This window comes from Chionomys nivalis, chromosome 8 (assembly GCF_950005125.1).
Source record: "Chionomys nivalis chromosome 8, mChiNiv1.1, whole genome shotgun sequence".
Classification (NCBI taxonomy): domain Eukaryota; kingdom Metazoa; phylum Chordata; class Mammalia; order Rodentia; family Cricetidae; genus Chionomys; species Chionomys nivalis.
In genome coordinates, this window is record NC_080093.1 from 39,070,645 (window position 1) to 39,088,979 (window position 18,335).

The window sequence follows — 18,335 nt, forward strand, 5'->3', positions numbered from 1 at the left end:
GCATGTTACAACTTAATGCCTCTTATCTGAGCATGGTGATACATGACTGGATCCCAGCACAAGAGGAACTATACAGAGAGGCCCACTCTCAAAATAACAAAACCAAAATAAACAAAAATTTAACATCTCCTACGTATCTGTTCTAGCTCTGTCTCTTCCTATTTGGACCTGCACTGCCCAGTATGTGCCCCTAAGAAGTAGCTGCAAACTAGTCCCCATTCTTCAAACACCTGATCATCTTGATGCTCTGTCTTCTGCCAAGCAAGCTGCTCCTTCTCATTCATCATTCCTCACAAAGCCTTTCCTTCACATGACTCTAAAAAACACTTTAGCAAGATTTCAAATTGTATCTCCTAATTCAAGGAGATTGTTCCAGGTATCTGCCTTCTCAAGTTATATAATCACCTGCCTATAAATCTTGGTATAGTGCCTAGAGTCATTCTTAGTTAAATTAATAACTCCATGATTTAACCAATTGAGAACTCAAGGAACTGCTGGGGGACTTTCAAAAATATCCCACACACTCTCTTCCTGAGCTCGGATAGATCTTTCGGTGGTCTAAGTGGACCGATTGTCACAATAATACAGAAATATGCTTTCAGTTCCTGAAATTGACAGGTAAAACTATTTTAATAAAATATTCCAATCTCCTACCCACACTTCTCTTCAAGAAATAATGCAAGGTGACTCTTCGTGTTATTTCAAGTTTATGAATCTATGCTGTAAGATCTTCTGCTTTGTGGAAAACATACATGACAACTAAGTCCCTTCAGAAAATCTCGTCAGCACTTGTCTCTTATGTGTATCCAGACTTTCCACCCCTCTTCTCTGCTAGCTCCTGCAATGGTGAAAACTTACACCAATCATGGTCATTCAGTGTAGGAAATGAATTAACATTCTCCCCAGGACCCTCATTGGTATAGTATATTAATAGGCTCCTTATGTAAATGTCTCCTCTTACCTCAGTGCGTATTTGCCTGTTAGCTGGCTGCAAGCAATGTAGAAAGGAGGGCAAGAATGACTGCGTTCACACTTGGAGCAAAGGGGCCAAGGGTGGGGGCCAAGCATGGACGGGAGAGGGACAATGAACATATTTTATAGCTGTCACCAAGCCAACCATGGTTCAATAAAGCCAGCTTTCATTCCAAATAGGTATTTTTGTGTGCCTCCAATAATAGATTTGTCATTATAAAGAAATTGTGGAAACCAAAAGACAATAGAGGTGACAAGATTTTAAAGATGTCTAGTCAAAAGGTGTCTTAGCAGCAAGTTAGAAAAATTGTCGCAGGTACTCAATAAAGGAAATATTCGAACGCTTCTACAGAAAGGAAACCTCAAAAGGTATTATTCTCTACCTCTATGACTGTGCACAACAGCAACACAAGGAACTGGACCCAAATGCACAGCCTCTCATTTGACAGAGCTGCCAATCATTCCTCAAACTTTCTTTCTCCTTTTTGTCTTCAATATTAGTGATAGACTGCATTTCCTAAACTCCTTTGCAGGTAGATGTAGTCCTCTGACAGCATTTCAATTAATAGTATGCATACATATACGCACGCACACACGCACAATGTGTGCCTCTCACTGGGCTACCTTATAGCTATAGCTGTCCTCTCGGGCTGAGGAATCCCAGAGCTGCCTTGGAATCCTTCCACTAAAGACAGTAGAATCCTAACACCAAAAAACCCTAAGTGGTTCTGAGCACCCCCCACCACACACACACACACACACACACACACACACACACACACGTATGGTCATAGCCCAGGGGAGCATAAGGAAGTGGAACATCAATTCTCACAATAGTACCATCAAAATGGTCAAGTTAAATATTTGAACTGTTCATTACAATCCACGCCTCACGGAATTTTGTGACTTGAATCTTCCATCACTCAGCTGTCTTCACTTTTCAGCATCTTCTTCTTGTTTCATCTCGCAGTAACCCTCCCAGCCCTGGTATTCTGGGAGCTATGTCGTTAACTACTAAAATGAGAGCTTAAAGCAAAAAACATCTTCATCCCCATGAATCCTGGGTTAAAGATAATTTTGGAGAAAAACAAAAATAAGTCAAATTGCAATTATTGGTTTCCCATCATTCTTATTGTTTCAGATTATAAGAGGTTTGCTGTGGTTCTCTTTAATTCCCTTAACAGTTTGGTCCGATGTGCATTAGGTTACAAGGATGAATTTACAGCACACAAATTGCCTTGTTTCTCTAAATCTTCACATGGGTCTCCCACACTCTATAATGACAAAAGAGTCAATATAAATAAATGTAACAAAAAAAAATATATATATATATAGGTTTTTCGAGGCAGGGTTTCTCTGTGGTTTTGGAGCCTGTCCTGGAACTAGCTCTTGTAGACCAGGCTGGTCTCGAACTCACAGAGATCCACCTGCCTCTGCCTCCCGAGTGCTGGGATTAAAGGCGTTCACCACCACCGCCCGGCAACAAAAAATATTTTAAGTCATTTCATTTGAAGTCTTCTGTGGCCACTCAAACAGCTATTTTCTGTTTATGTAAATATGTGTTCACCTGCAAATAATTTAACAGAGTATCATTTTGCAGCTGACATTCTGAAGTCACAGACTGAGAAAACATAGACAAGACTCCTACCTGACACACCTCACAGAGACCCCAAGCTCAAAATCTAGTCACGTCAACATGTAAATATTTTTGTAAAATCATAGTGGAATAATAGTATATGCTTTAAAATTTGAATGTGGTTGTTATTAGACTAATTGGTGATCTTCAGGGCCTAGGTTCTAGTCCCTCTTCCAATTTATTATCTTTGGGTGAAGCGCATTTTCTTTTTTTGTTTGTTTGCTTGTCTATTTTGTTTTGTTTTGCAAGACAGGATTTCTCTGTGTAGCCCTGGCTGTCCTGGAACTCACTCTGTAGACCATACCACCCTCAAACTCACAGAGATCCGCCTGTCTCTGCCTCCCAAGTGCTGGGATTAAAGGCGTGTGCCCACCCTCCTGGAACACAATCTTTTTTGAAAACGTTCTTATATATCCTTTGAACTGTCACTTTTTTAAAATCTCAATTTTCTATTTCTCCATGTCTGAGGAAATTTATATCTCAGTTGCAAAATTGGTGACATTTCTCTATCTACATCTGCAACCTACTGGATGTAACAAAGAGAGAAATCAATCAAAGGAAGAAGTAGGGAGGGAGAGAGGGAAAAGGGGGAAGAGGTAGTGAGAAGGAGAAATGGGAAAGCAGTATTCACCTAAGCTAGTCCAGTTTTCCCCTGACTCATGAAAGTGCTGTCGCAAATTCAACCACCCTCTCAAGAATCAAGCTAACAGATTTCAGAATTCAACTTCTTCGTTAACACCAGGAGACCCATTCCTCTGGGAGGGAAATGATAGGGGGAAAAAATCATCTTGACACCAGTCGATTGTTGGTGTATTTGCCTTTCTTTGTCCTGATTCTTTAAGCCATCTTCTGATTGGAAATCAGCTTCTGAGACCTATGGAGACGTGGCATAAGGCCAATAGAAGCTTTGCAGGATGCATCATACATTCTATGATTTCATTCTGTAATGAAAAGCTAGCAGGGCACTAGAGTCTATCAATTCGTTGAGAGAAAAAGAACAAGATAGAAATTCATGTGAAGGTAGAAAATTCCCCAACAGACCCTGTGCCAGAACCGCCCAAAGAAACGCACCCATTATTCTGCACATATCTCATGGCATAAGAAGAGAATTGGCTGGCCTAGGGACTTACGAGGATCACAGATGTCCCGAATGTGCAGAACTGAATCCTGTGATGCCTAAGAGATAGAGACGATGCCAGGAAGCATTCCACAAGCCCAGTTTGGATGGTCTTATCTGAAGGCCTAAATTAGATCCCAACTTTCAAATCTAGATTTCAGACCTTCCCACTATCTGTACTGGCTAAGATCATGTAAATTACTGTATCAATGATCTGCTACAGGTTCAAATCTCAGTGCTCCTCGGATAGATAATCCCAATTAAGGTCCTAACTTATTTATAGGTAGTGGTTTCAAGCCTAGATAATACACATAATGGACGCAGTCAATCAGATCATTGCATAGATACAATGCATATTACACACAGCGCCTGCGAGTAAGGAGTGCTTGGGGCCTTCCTTATAATAGTGGTGCTGTCACTGTGGCGATTTCCTGACCAATAATGAGCCTCTGTGTTGCAAATTCCTTATTTGCCTGGAAAAAGCTTGATATCTGATTATATGTCATCTATTAAATTTAATCTTAGTGTCAGTTTAGTATAAGAACACTCATGGAACATTCTAGGCTAGGACAGACACTGAACAGTAACACATATTAAGGACTAATTAGTGATGCTCACCACACCTCTCTTCCCACCCTATCACTAAGAAATTCCCGGAAGTACTCTAGAGGTAGACAGCATTTCATCTCATGTTGTTTCCATCTGCAACAGGCCTATAATCTTCCAAACACACCTCTTCCTCGAGAAATCATTCACCGGCCCAGCCACCATCCATGATACTGTAACCTCACCCATAGCGACACAGGCTTGGCCTGTACCCCTCTGCCCACCACTTCTGCTTTCCCCAGTCTTCATTTGTACAATTCCAAGGGTGATATGGAAATTCTAAAACAAGGCAACACACTGAAGGTTTCTTCTTGTTACCAAAGCATCCCAAGGCTCTGTGACTGGTTGCTTGGTTACCATTAAGATACAGAGCAAAAGATTCATTAGAAGCTAAAGTACAAGCCCCTGATGCCAATGAAGAGTCCCCCTCCAAACCCTTCCAACAAAAGGCAACTGTTACATCCACATTTAGACAGTCATTAGCAGAACAGTTTCTTCCATAATAATTGCAAGAGCTTTGTCACTAACTCAATAGGGAGAATTTCTAAGGATCTACAGTAAATTTTCCCTTGGAGGAGCTGAAAGTTCAGAGGATGCTAGTTGCTAAAAAGAAGACATGGGTGAGTGAAAGACCAAAATGTTCTTATTACCAACCAACTCTGTACTGGTAAAATTTAAATCATAGCTAATAAAAACTTGCAGGGGGAAAAAAAAGACCACATTGCTTTGCAAACATCAAACTCTACATCTTCTATCTTCTCATGCCTCCAACAATAACACCTAAGGTGCTGCCGCTTTGGGCTTGATGTCTTGTCCTAGAACGTTTTCTCCAGACAGAGGGTGGCAGAACAAACAAAACAGGTAAGTCTAGAGCCTCAAAGAGCAAAGGGAGTTGCTGGGAACTGGCAGGTTTCCCGACTTGAAACATTTAATCTTGAAACCAAAAAGGGAGACATGAGTTTTTTTTTTTTTTTTTTCTTTCTAGAAAGGGAGAAAGAGCAGGAATCCTTTTGTGCTTGTTGTGGGGGGGGGGTGAGGAAAGAAAGAAAAACCACGTCCACTGAGCACCGTCCGTAATACTCAGTAACGAATCACATCATGCCAAAATGAAAATCCCGCACTATTTATTGAACTGTATTCCAGGCTCACAAGAAGCTTTTTTAGATGAGATTCTCCAAGGACCTTCTAAATGCTATCTCATTATCATTCACCTTCATTTAGAAGTTAAGTATCTTCATCTCCATTTCAGAGTTAGGGGTTAACAGAAAGGTTAAACAAATTATATAAACTTATATTAAAAGTCTAAAATGATAGAGACCAAGATATAGGATCCCATGAGGATGGTATGTCTTTCTTAGAAAAATTAAGCAACATACCTAATTATTTTTAGGGGAGTATTTCAAAAAATATGTTTTATCTACACATAGTGGTCTACAAAGAAAAAGCAAAAAAATAATAATAATAACAATTGTGCTAACTGCAAAGCCAGTGTCTCTTCCTGAATCCTTGCCTTTTTTTCTATCCCCACCCATGTGGCTGGAGATTTGAAATGCTATTTAAGTCTCTATTTCCTTCAGAAGCTAACCTCTGGGGAATAAAATGCTGTTAAGGGGGAAGAATCTTTTCTGTCATTTGACTTTAACTTATGATAAATTAGCTTCAACTAGTTTCTTAGAAAATTGCCCAAGAAATGACTACAGAAAATTAAATACCAAGACTTCAAAGAGGCAAACACACAGCCTTCAAATTCCGACCTCAGAGAATAATCCTCCCTTTCTCGTGCTTTGGTGAGATGTGAGTAAAGAAATCTTACTAGGGCATGGTAATGAACCATCTTTCAAATGACTTTTCTATCAATCCTCTTTTCAAAGGGTAATAAAGTGATGGTTATTTTTAGGCAGTTTCTGGGACGTTATCATCTCATTTTAATAGTCACCAGTAAAGGACTGCTCTCAGGCGTTATCACCGATGGTGATAAGAGTAAGACTGGTTAAGAATTCAATAGGCAAGGTATAGGTTGTTAAAAGCTGTTTCCTAAGAAATTAAAACAGAGAGACATCAAAAGAATCATACTGGGTCTTAAAGGGTTGGTAGTCATTTCCTTCTCAGTCAAAAATGTAAATATAATTTATCACCTAGTAAATGAAATTGACTATCATTTGAAGATTGTGTTATTTCTTTTTAAAAAATGTTGTTGACCTCATGCTGTGAGTCATGCCTTTTGCTTGATCTAGTGAGAAGCATAAGAAGACCTGTGGATGGCATGAGCCATCATTTCCAAAACCAGAGTATTGGCTCTCATGTCAAACAACAGTCAACAATAACAAAATGTTCCTAGAGCACTCATTGAAGGGTTATCGCCACTCAGCATTTGTTTTACAAAGCTGGAGTGAGGAATGCCCCAAATTATATTAAATCTCCCTCCTCTGAGATGCAAGAAGTTTGAAGACAGCAAGCAGTGGGCACCACTCAGAATCCAGAGATGCAAAGTCCACGGGAAGGAGACTCCATACACTAGCTTGCTGCACAGGAATTTCCTGACTTCTTCTCAGAGCCTCACATCCAGATCCCACCCGAGACCAAGGCTCTGAGCCTAGGAAAGGACTGTGTGGTTCACCTTCACTCGGAGGTGCTAGAGTATCCATATCCTCTTATTTACTCTAGTTCTCTTACCCCAGCCAGAGCCCACTGTGCTAGCAGGGAGAGTAAAGGACCCTTCATCTGCCTAGAAGTCAAATATTGCAGCACTTAGCAGAGTTCCAAATATGGAACAAAAGAAGAAGGAGGAAGGGGTGGTGGAGGAGAGGGAGGAGAAGGAAGAAAAAAGGAAGAGGAAGGAAGGGGAGAAGGGAAGGGAGGGTGGGAGGAAAGAAGGAGGGAGGGAGGGAGCGAGGGAGGGAGGGAGGGAGGGAGGGAGGGAGGGAGGGAGGAAGGAAGGAAGGAAGGAAGGAAGGAAGGAAGGAAGGAAGGAAGGAAGGAAGGAAGGAAGGAAGATAAATGAGATATGAGTTGGATCTTCAACCCCACAATCTTACCAGCAATGCTGCTGAGAAAGGCTGCTTCACAAATAACTTCTGAAGACCGCAGATCGTCGACTGGATGAACAAATACAGCCTCCTTTTGTGACCATGGTGACCATGTCACTCAGGCAACGCTGTCCCATCATATGTAAGCAATTCCAGTGGCCTTTGCCCAACAGTTCTTTTCTTTCAGATAATATTCTGCAGTTGTTTTTCTTAGCGTTTTTTTTTTTTTTGAAAAAAAAAAAACACACCACAAAAGTTTACAATCAAGTTTTTGTATTTGCTTTCAAGTTTCACTCCAGTTTACAGGTATTTTGGTCAATAAATTGATGTATTTGCTTTGGCCCTTGCATAAGTAAACTCTGCTCTTTCTAGAGTTGAGTACAGTGCTGAAGTGAGACCAACAAATCCCTTCCTGATTCAGAGACTGGACAATATTGCTAAGCACCGCCTCCCAACATCAGTATTCTAGCCTCACTGCCAATAACTGTTTCACCCAAGCATATACTTCAAGGACTGAGACAGGAGGATTGGGAGTTTGAAGGCTGCCTATGCTACACGGGGGGTGGGGGGAGGGGAGAGAAAGAAGGAAGGAGGGAGGGAGGGAAGAAAAGAGATAAGAAATTTCCAAGTTTTCCACCTCCTACCAACCAAAGGAAACAGAATACTGATGAACTCTCAGAATCACATGAACCACATACAACTGTTTTCCACCCCACATGCAATACTTCCCCTTGAAGTGCAGTCTAAGGAAGCAGGGGTTTAGATTTCTAAAGGAGAATTAGAAGTAAGTCAATGAATGTAAGAACTAAAGACAAAACTAAAGGTGGAAATTTTAGGCCTAGAAGGTTTGCTGCTGGCTGGAGGGAATGCTAAGTGAGGGCATCAGGGGTAGACGGGAGGCATCTTTCAATCTTTGCTGTTGCTGCTGCTGTTGTTTAAAAAAAAAATCACACTTGTTCTGAGGCAGGGCAACCCTACCCAGCATGCAACTGGGACCTGCTCCAACACATGGTTGCTTCCAGGGATACCTCACTTCAAGCTCCAGAAACTGATAAAGTGTTCAAGCCATCAGAAGGCTGCAATGGAGGGAGGAAAATCTGTGCAAAGTCTTCCAGCCTGAGATGCATCTTCCCCCACAGGACTGGCCAAGGGGAGTGTGGGTGTGATGTGATCCAGTGCCAAAAGGGAGAAAGGAGCAGAGAGTGACAATGGTCTCTAACCTTAGTGTCCTGAGCTTAATACAGTGAAACCTTTCAGAACAGTTTGTGGGATTACATATTCCCATTTTTTAATTTTAAAAGGGGAGGGGGTATGTAAGGAAAAAATAGTTTAAATTTGTACTTCTCCCTCATTCAGAGGAACTGGAAGACAATAATCCAAAGCATCTAGAGTTCACCAGGACTTGACTTTTTGTGGCTCCTTATGCTCCATCCTGGGCCAACAGACACTCATCCCTGTGTTTTCCCTATTGTGGCTATTCAAACCTTGTGTTCCTGGGGGAGGAAGAAGAAATCACATACATTTTAATGTATGTATAGGTGTGTATACCTAAAGGTATAATTATGTATATAGATACAATGCTTGAATAAAATGATGAATAGCAGTGGGGATAGAGTCTGCAAACATCATAAGAAAATAAATTAATTCATCCCCCAGTTCTTCAGTGCACAGCATTCTACTCCAAGAGTTCCAAGCAGCCAGCTGAAGCAATGAGGTATAATGGAGAGTATCCCTGGTGGAGTCCTTCGGTGTCTTCATGCAGAACAAGGAGATGAGAATGTATGTCAAACATTCTGCTCTGAGGTCAATATCTGGGAGGATCCCTCCTTTAGACACTGTGTCCTCGGTACAGCGGGAGATGAGGATCAGAGGACACTTCCAGGAACTTCCACACTGTACAGTCAGCCTGACAGAGATTCTCATGTAGTCAGGATCATGTCAATCAGTGGACATCACCATAGAGTTCAAGGCAAAGGGAGCTAAGAGACCATCATCTTCCTTGTCGCTCTTTCTAGAGCCGTGTGTGATCTTCCAGGGCATTTATATTTCTGTCTCTTGCTGGAAGTCCCTCAGTTGGTTCAACGTTTTTCTCAAGTCCTGAGTTGCAATGTTCCCTTGCAAGGGAATAATCATTTCTTTTTAAATCTACAAAGAAACCAAGACAGTTTTAGTAGATGGCTTAGAACACATTGAATCATGTAGATAGACTGAACTTCAGGCTTAGTTGAAGTGTTCAGGGAATCTCTGTTGCCCCAGGCCTTGGGCATACAGATTCCAAACACTCAACCCTATCTAAACTCAGGCCCCCTCCCATCCCAATAACCACATGAAATTCTAACTACGGATGCTGTCACTGTGTAAGTCACTGGCCACCTCCTAGTGGGATGAGATGTGTCTGATAAAACTTAAGTGAGGTCCAGCAAGACATGGGAACCTTAGGAATGATCAAAGCGATGAGTCAAAACAGTGACTTTTGATTCTAAGGCTTGGTTTTCTGCAAGGAAGCTGCCTGCAGCTTTGTGGCCACCTATAAAAGCTTCATCAACTAAAGATCACATCAGACATTCCTCAAGCCCTCCCTCTTTCATTTGAAAAGGACATTTAAAGAAAACAGTAAACAGGGTAACCTTTGCAGGGCAGGGAGGGGGGGACTAGAGGGAAAGGGGCATTAAGTGGTGCATACATCTCTTTGTGCTGTGATTCCTAAGTGAATTCTGGCATGCAGTTGTGGGATGATTCAAATATCCCCCAGCACCTGCCTTCCTTACTTAGAGTTCTGATGTGCATCAGCATAGCCCAAACCCCTTCCTAGATTCCTGATGACCAGCCCAGAGAACACAGTGTTATGCTCTTTCTTTGCCCATGCATTATGAACTCACATCATGAGCAGTTATGAGAGTATAGCCTTCCCCTTCGCTCCCTGATTAGTTAGCTCAAGGACTGAAAGCTGTGGCAGATGGCTCTAAGGAACCAAGATTGCCATTCAGGGGTCGGCTGTGCGGATAATCTGTGTGAAGGATTGGCCTCAACCTCTGGTACCAAGAAGAAAAGCGCACAGTTTTGTTGTTGTTTGTTTGTTTTACTTTTTAATGTTAAATGCTGAATTTTCTAGATAAAAACTAACACGTGTGTATGTATATGTAATATATAATTAATAATGTAACCAACAAATATTGAACATATACATAAAATAATCTTCACATCAACTTGGTGAGACAGGTACAATTATCTCTTTGCTTGCAGATGAAGAAGTTGAAAGCCCAAGCCTTACAGGCACTAGAAAGCAGAACTGGGGTACATAAGCCAAGACTGTCTAGGTCTGGATTCCAGGGTTTTATGCATTGTCTTAATCTGCCTCTGCCTTAAAAATAAAGAAAATGAAAAAAACTAAAAGGTTTTCTCATTCTGTTTTCCAAACCAAACATTTTTACTCTATTACCAATGATATAAAATGATAGTATTTCTTTATTTCCACTTCAATACTAATTTTTTTTTTACTTATTTATTTATTTTTATTCTTTTTTAATTAAAATTTCCACCTGCTCCCCATTTCCCATTTCCCTCCCCTCCTCCCAAATATTGCCCTCCCCCCACTTCCCTCCCCCTATCCCCACTCCTCTTCTCCTCCCCCCACTCCATTCCCCCTCCCTCTCGTTACTGAAGAGGAGTCCAAATTCCCTGCCCTGCGGGAAGACCAAGGTCCTTCTATCTACGTCCAGAAAGGTGAGCATCCAAACAGGCTAAGCTCCCACAAAGCCAGAGGCAAAGGGATGAGATGGAGCCGCTGGGATAGAGTTCCTGGGCTGGAACGCAGTCTAGCCCCCAGCAGCCTTCCTTGAAGGCACAGTATGACAGGCTGTTCTTCACAGAGGCAAGGCCAGAAGAACTGACTCCTCATGTAATGGTGCTTCTGGCTCAGCACCTGGCCCGGCACCGGTTGCGGGAACCCCAGCTTCTGGAAGCCATTGCTCACTTCCTGGTGGTTGAGGAAGCCCAGCTCAACAGCAAGGTGGGCTGGCCTCCCACCCTCCCCTGCTTCTCTGAGTCATCCTCAGCTGCTCGATCGGGCCCAGCCCCCATCCAGCTTGTCTGGCTTCTGTAGCAAGCATTCTACCCAGGCTGTGTTCTGTGTCCAGGACATCTGTCTCTGCTTACTGGTTGTCCAGTTCCCATAATCAGTATAGTAGTATGTCTGGAGCCCTGAAACTCTCCAAAGCTCCTGCACAGCAGCCTAGCTCCATTGGATCCACTCCTACAGAGAGATCTGCAGGCCATACACTCCCCCGCCCCCAGTTATCCCTCATTCTTGATGTTCCCTGAGCCTGGATGGAGAGGATGTTGTTGTTGATATAAATGTCGCAGTTAGGGCTGAGCCCGCGACGGTTGTTCTCAGCGCTCTAGCCAGTTACGAGTCTCTGCACGGCTTGACTACATAAACATCTTTCGCGACCAAGGTTGGGAGCAGCACTGATTTATGGGCATAAACAGATATCTATTTAGAAGACCGTTTGACAAGATGACCAAAACAAAGCAACAGTAGCAGGTTCCCTCCATGGCCTGTGAGCTCCCCAGAGTAAAGGAGTACATGCAGCAAGCTTGGAAATCAGTGTGGCGATTTCTCAGGAAATTTGGGATCAACCTACCCCAAGATCCAGTAATACCACTATTGGGAATATACCCAAGAGATGCCACATCAAATGACAAAAGTATCTGTTCAACTATGTTCATAGCAGCATTGTTTGTAATAGCCAAATCCTGGAAACAACCTAGATGCCCTTCAATGGAGGAATGGATGAAGAAAGTGTGGAATATATACATATTAGAGTACTACTCAGCAGTAAAAAACAATGACTTCTCGAATTTTGCGTGCAAATGGATGGAAATAGAAAACACTATCCTGAGTGAGGTATCCCAGACTCAAAAAGAGGAACATGGGATGTACTCACTCATAATCGGTTTCTAGCCATAAAATAAAAGACATTAAGCATATAATGTGTGATCCTATAGAAGCTAAATAAGAAAGTGAACCCAAAGAAAATCATATAGTCATCCGCATGGAGAGGGGGAAGTAGACAAGATTCCAGGGCAAAAACTCAATACTAATTTTTTAAAACTACAATTTCAGACAGAAAGAGGAGAGGGGGAGAGGGGAGAGAGAGACAGACAGACAGAGAGAGAGAGAGAGAGAGAGAGAATCTAAATGAGCACTCTAGAAATTCTTGCAGTTTGTATATTTAAAAAATATTCAAAAATAAAGAAGATAAAGAAGTGAGTAGGTCAGGCTGAGAGACTGTTAAAAGGAACAAACTTACTTTTAGCTAAAAGGAAAACAAAAATTGCACAATGAGATGGCTCAGCAGATAAAGGTGCTTGCTGCCAAGCCTCATGACCAAAGTTCAAATCCCGGGATCCACAAGGTGGAGGGAGAAAACAGACAACTGGCTTCCAGCCTACAGCCTACCATGGCATGCCTACATGTGCATACTTAACAACCAACTGGGCCCAAAGATTGGAAGCAATGAGCAATGGTGTGAGTCTCACTGGCCCCTGACTGATCAGATATAGTCCTGGGCCTTCAAGAATAGAATCCACCCTGTGCAGGCTACAGTGAGTCAGACTGGGCAGAGTGCAGTGCCTAACGATGATGATTCCTGAGCAGATTGCGGTCTGCAACTGTGGGATGATTCAGACATCAGCTCCTTCCTCCCTTAGAGTCGCGGTGTGCCTCAGCCCAGCTCCAACCCTTCCTTCCCCAGGTTCCTGATTCCAGCCCGGAGAACACAGCATTGCGCATCCCTCTCTTTGTCCATCTCCCATGCCTCACAGCAGGGGCGGTTACAAGACGACAGCTCCTCCTTGCTCCTTTGCCTTCCCCTTCCACACAGTCATCTGCCGCTGTCGGATGGTATGCACTATTGTCACCGATGGAGGAAATGAGGGGCCTGATCCTAATGCCTTTTTTTTTTTTAACTAAGTCTTGCTCACAAAAGCCTCCCTCCCTCAATTCCAACAGAATCAGAAATTGTCTGTTTTATTGTAGCTCTCTCTAGGTCCACCCCAGGATACAAGGGAGGACGCTCTTCTGTTCTTCCAGTTCAGGGTATGACTTTTTGTCAAAGATATGGGTCCTAACTATGCTGCCCAAACTGACCAAGGTGATCCTCCTGCCTCTGGAACATTTTAGGCTATAGGTGTGGCCACAGTGCCCCACTCAGGACTGTACCCTTTGATAAGCAGGCAAAGCTGCTATCTTTTTTTTTTTTTTTCCGAGACAGGGTTTCTCTGTGGTTTTGGAGCCTGTCCTGGAACTAGCTCTTAAACTATATGAAATTCCAGTGTAATTTCTATGACCCAGAAAACAAGAGCTAAGCAGGCTGAGGCAAAGATAGTAAGGCCCCTTTCTGAAAAGGCCAAATAGACCCCAAGCAGAATCAGGATTCCTTACTGGAAAGCAAAAGTCTTCAGACATTTGCTTCATGCTGAGGATTCTGGTCTTGTGCCTAATGTACTAGACTCGGAGAAAATAAACCATTTTTCTAAGTTGGATGGCTCTGGGGTGATTTTGATTTTTGTTTGTTTGGTTTTGTTTTGTTTTGTTTATTTTTCAAGACAGCATTCCTCTGTGTAGCCCTGTCTGTCCACTCACTTTGTAGACCAGGTGGCCTTGAACTCACAGAGATCCACCTGCCTCTGCCTTCCTGGGTGCTGGGATTAAAGGCATGTACAACCACTGCCCAGTTAATGGTTCTGTTTTTTACATGTTGCTTAAAGAGGCAATACTCTTTATGATGGCAGGACTTGGGACTAGTGAGATATCTAAGCTAGTAAAACGAGGCTCCCCACAAGCCTGGTGACCAGATTTTGAACCTCAGAATTCACACATGGGAAGGAGGGAACCACATCCCCTCAAATTGTCTTCTGACTTTTGTGCAAGCACAGTGGTACTTAAAGTGTTGGCGCGCGCGCGGGCACACACACACACACACACACACACACACACACAACCACTGCAGTGAAAATTTAAGGTGACAGGTGTGGGGGCTGAGAGCGTAGCTCAGCAGTAGAGCGCTGGCCTGGCGTGACAGGGTCCTGGATTCGAAGCCCACTGCTATAAAAACAAACAAACAAATGAGCTAACAAAGGGGCAGTTGTTAGAGAATAAAGTAATGCTTTAACTGACAGTCTTTCTTCCCTCTGGGCCACACCCTCTCCTGTACCCAATGAGCAAACTGGAACAGAATAAAAATGCTACAGGCGTGCCGTCTGGGAACAAACAGGACCTTGGAAGGGCAGAGAGGGGCTTGCATCCCGCTTCACTCCTTTTAAGTAGGTGGAACTTTTTCCGTGAAGCGACTGTGACAAGCACTGAGCCCAGGGTTGTTTTATCACATTTTGGCAGAACCTCAAGCAAAACCCTGTCCTTTAAATCCCTCCGGGGACTTGAAATTTTTCAGTCTGAAAGTCAAGTTTGTGAACGGCTGCGCATAAAATAAAAATGTGGTGAAGATTTTCTCGCTTTCCCGGGTTATAATAACTGTTATTCCATGAGAGTTTCTCAGAGTCTCCGAGACTTACCCGGCAGCCTGAGCTTCTCACAGCAGGAGTTGCAGCGATGTTTTGCAATGAAGTTTCTAATTGCATCTTCCCCTAAATTGGCCGGTCCAAACACCATCCCTCTTGATCTAGAGGGAATATCAGAATATCAATTAGATCACAGCTGAGGAAACGGAGTCCAACTAGGATTCTCTGAGATTGTGAACAGTATCCCGTAGTAACCTAGTCACTTAAAGGAGCCAACCAGGAACAGGGCACTTTGGGGAAGTAACAATGTTAGGTTTGCAAATTTAAAATTCAAATGCACTTAAATCTTTGTACCCAACTCCAAGACCTACTGTGAAACTCATTCCAACACTGATCTGATAGAAGAGTGAATTTTCGATGTGCTACATTAAAACAAAATACAGCGAAACCCTTCTGAATACATATGGAGTGAGAGAGCGACATTCATTGCCATATGCGCTACCAAAACAACCCAAAGGTAAAGCTTGGGCTAACTTTGCTGAGGAGCGGAGTGCACCTTCTAAAAAGATGTACAAAGCCGCATACCCACATACTTTTCTGAATAAGACTCTCTCCAATCCCATCGCCTCAGTAGCCACCAGAGCCAGTATTCCTGGCGCTTTGAAAGCCACTTTTGACTCTGCAAACTGTTTCACGGAAAGTAAAGACAACTATTAGACAAGACAAAACGCTTGTGGGAATAGACCGCAGACGCCCAGAGCAGGTAGTAGAATTAATCGCACGAGCGCCGGGAGTCAGTGTCTCTGAGACACGTTTTGAACATTGTAATATAAAGATCCTCTGCAGATTCCAGGCTCGCTGTTCACGCAACCATTATTCTGTAGATCTTGACCCTCTGCACAACACAGGACAGAGCACACCAGGACCGCCTCCAAAGAAAGTGTATGAAAGCTAATATTTTATTTTAATGACATGCACAGTGGAAACAGCACATTTTAAAATCTGAACTCAATTACCGCTCTTAAATACCATGTCTTAAGAAGAAGAAGAAGAAGGGGGAAAAAGCACAGCAGACTATCACAAAGGGAAACAATAAACTTTGCTTCTGAGGAATGCGGTTTTTCAAAAGGGACATGGTGTAAAAATGGACTTTTTTTCCATCCGAGGATTGAAGCATTTATCTCAATTTCCACTTCCTTTTGGCAGAAGAACAGTGGCTCTCTGAAGATGTGCCAAGCTCGGAATGAGGGCTGATGTCAATTTGATCTCAGATTGCCTCCCGCTCTGTGCTGGGTAGGTGGAGAAAACCTCTTGGGAAGACAGAGTGGAAAGACACTGGGGATTAACTTTCCTGGTCACTCAATCGCTCTCACAAAGCACAGCTCTGGGGGTATTTACCAGGCAGCATAAGCCGCCTCTTGTTAACTCTTCCTCCATTTCAGTCCAGCTGGAGAGACACTACTTCAGTCAGGAGAAACTGAAGGGGGCAAAACAAAAACAACAACAACAAAAAAAACAGCAGAATCACTTGGTATTTAGACCAGATTCCTCTGATCTGATAAAGTGAGAGATGAAGGCAATTTGCTCAGTCGTTAGCATGAAAGATTCCCTTTGGAGTCTCTCTGTGACCTCATTGGAAAATTTCACTTCTTTGCACCCCAAACTGGCCACTTCTGCCTTCCCAGCAAGGCATGAAGATATCCAACTAAGAAATAATATTTTCAAGTGATATCTGGAAGTTATGTCTCTGAGAGTTTCATGAAAATTAAAATGAAATCATCAAAAATCTCTGAAAAAAAAAAAAACTTCTATATCAGGGTCATGAGGATTCCCTGAGCAGAGTGTAATAGTTGTAGGGACATTCCGTTAGCGTGGACGCCCCACAGCATGCTCCAAGCTTTGCAGTCTTAGATAACTAAGTTTTCAAGGAAAACGCAACTCTCTGTTTTCCAGATATTTTTTACAACACAGGAAAAGCAGGTGGTAGCGTGGTTCTACATACGAGGAAACGCTAATTAGTGCCATCTATACATAGTCACCAAAGAACATCTCTCTCATCACCATTTCATACTTGTCAAACGCTCAGAGCCATCAGGCAGTGGGCTAAAAAGACACGGTCCCAAACTACCGATAAATGAGGCTCGCTAGGAAAGAGTCCGAGACAGCGGGAGCAGGCATGAGAAAAGACATTAGAATCCGTTCACAAAGCCATCATCCCTTTTTATAACAACTATTCCCTTCCTTTGACTCTTTCACCTTACAAGGAAGTTGGAACTTGGAGTGCACCTTAGTTTTCTCATCTGCGAACTGGGGTTAAACTAATACATAGAGTGGTTGCGTGAGTGAACGCAATAGCTTAAATCTGTGCACCTCAGACTTGAATTCACATCAGTTCACCAGGAGACTTCACAAAAGCTCAGATCCTGGCTCCTTAGGTACAGAGACCGTGCATTGCCACCAATGTCCCACCATCACCAACAGTGATGTTGACCTCTGGTTCACACTTTGTTTAACAGAGTTTACTCTCATGATACAGTTCTAATGAAGCTAATCAGTTGAGGGAAAATCGAACAGAAGGTCACTGTGAAAAGCAAATGCACAGAATTGGGTGTTGCCACAAGGAAAGCACTCTACCTGCTTCAGGAGACGCTGCCTTCAAGTTACATAAAACAAAGTTGCCATAATAATTTCACTGAAGTGCACTGAGGAACTTTTTAAGAAATTACAGGAGGGCCGGGCGATGGTGGCGCACGCCTTTAATCCCAGCACTTGGGAGGCAGAGGCAGGCGAATCTCTGTGAGTTCGAGACCAGCCTGGTCTACAAGAGCTAGTTCCAGGACAAGCTCCAAAACCACAGAGAAACCCTGTCTCGAAAAACCAAAAAAAAAAAAAAAAAAAAAAAAAAAAAAAAAAAAAATTACAGGAGGGCAGACGACTGGAATTGAAGGACATTTGGGAGACGATGTGGAAACCTAGTTCAGTAGAAACTCCCTGAAATCTTCAAGATTGACCCTATGGGATGTGGAGCCTGAACTGGCCATCTCCTACAACCAGGCAAGGTTTCTAAAAGCAGAACTGGGACCCCAACCCAGACACAAAACCTTCAATCTACAATTTGTCCTGCCTCCAAGATGTGTTAGGGTAATGGTGACACAGAACTTCTGGGTGTGACCAACCAATGACTGGTCCAACTTGAGGTCCACACCAAGAGAGGGAGTCCACACTGACACTGCCTAGATGCCCAGGAACTGGAGTCTGGACAGTCCACAAACTCAGGATGTAACCAAACAAGACTGGGAAATTTCCATAAAACATTTACTAATGATATTCTGCTATACTCATAGATTGGTGGCTAGCCCAAATGTCATCAGAGAGGTGTCATCCAGCAACTGATGGAAGCAGATGCAGATACCCACAGCCAAACACTAGGCAGAGTCAGACGAACCCCACATAAGAG

The 18,335-nt window shown here is 43.0% G+C and overlaps 1 protein-coding gene across 2 annotated transcripts in view; it reads right to left on the reverse strand.

Moving 5' to 3' along the window:
- Window positions 1-7,645: 7,645 nt before the first annotated feature.
- Window positions 7,646-18,335, reverse strand: part of Trpm6 (transient receptor potential cation channel subfamily M member 6) — a 156,734-nt gene continuing 146,044 nt past the window's right edge. For both annotated transcript variants that reach the window (XM_057777855.1, XM_057777854.1), the window contains exons 38-39: window positions 14,933-15,039; window positions 7,646-9,502 (exon numbers count right to left, since the gene is read on the reverse strand). In XM_057777855.1, the coding sequence (XP_057633838.1) occupies window positions 9,369-9,502; window positions 14,933-15,039 (241 nt within the window). In that variant the 3' untranslated portion in view covers window positions 7,646-9,368. The remainder of the gene's footprint in view (window positions 9,503-14,932; window positions 15,040-18,335) is intronic.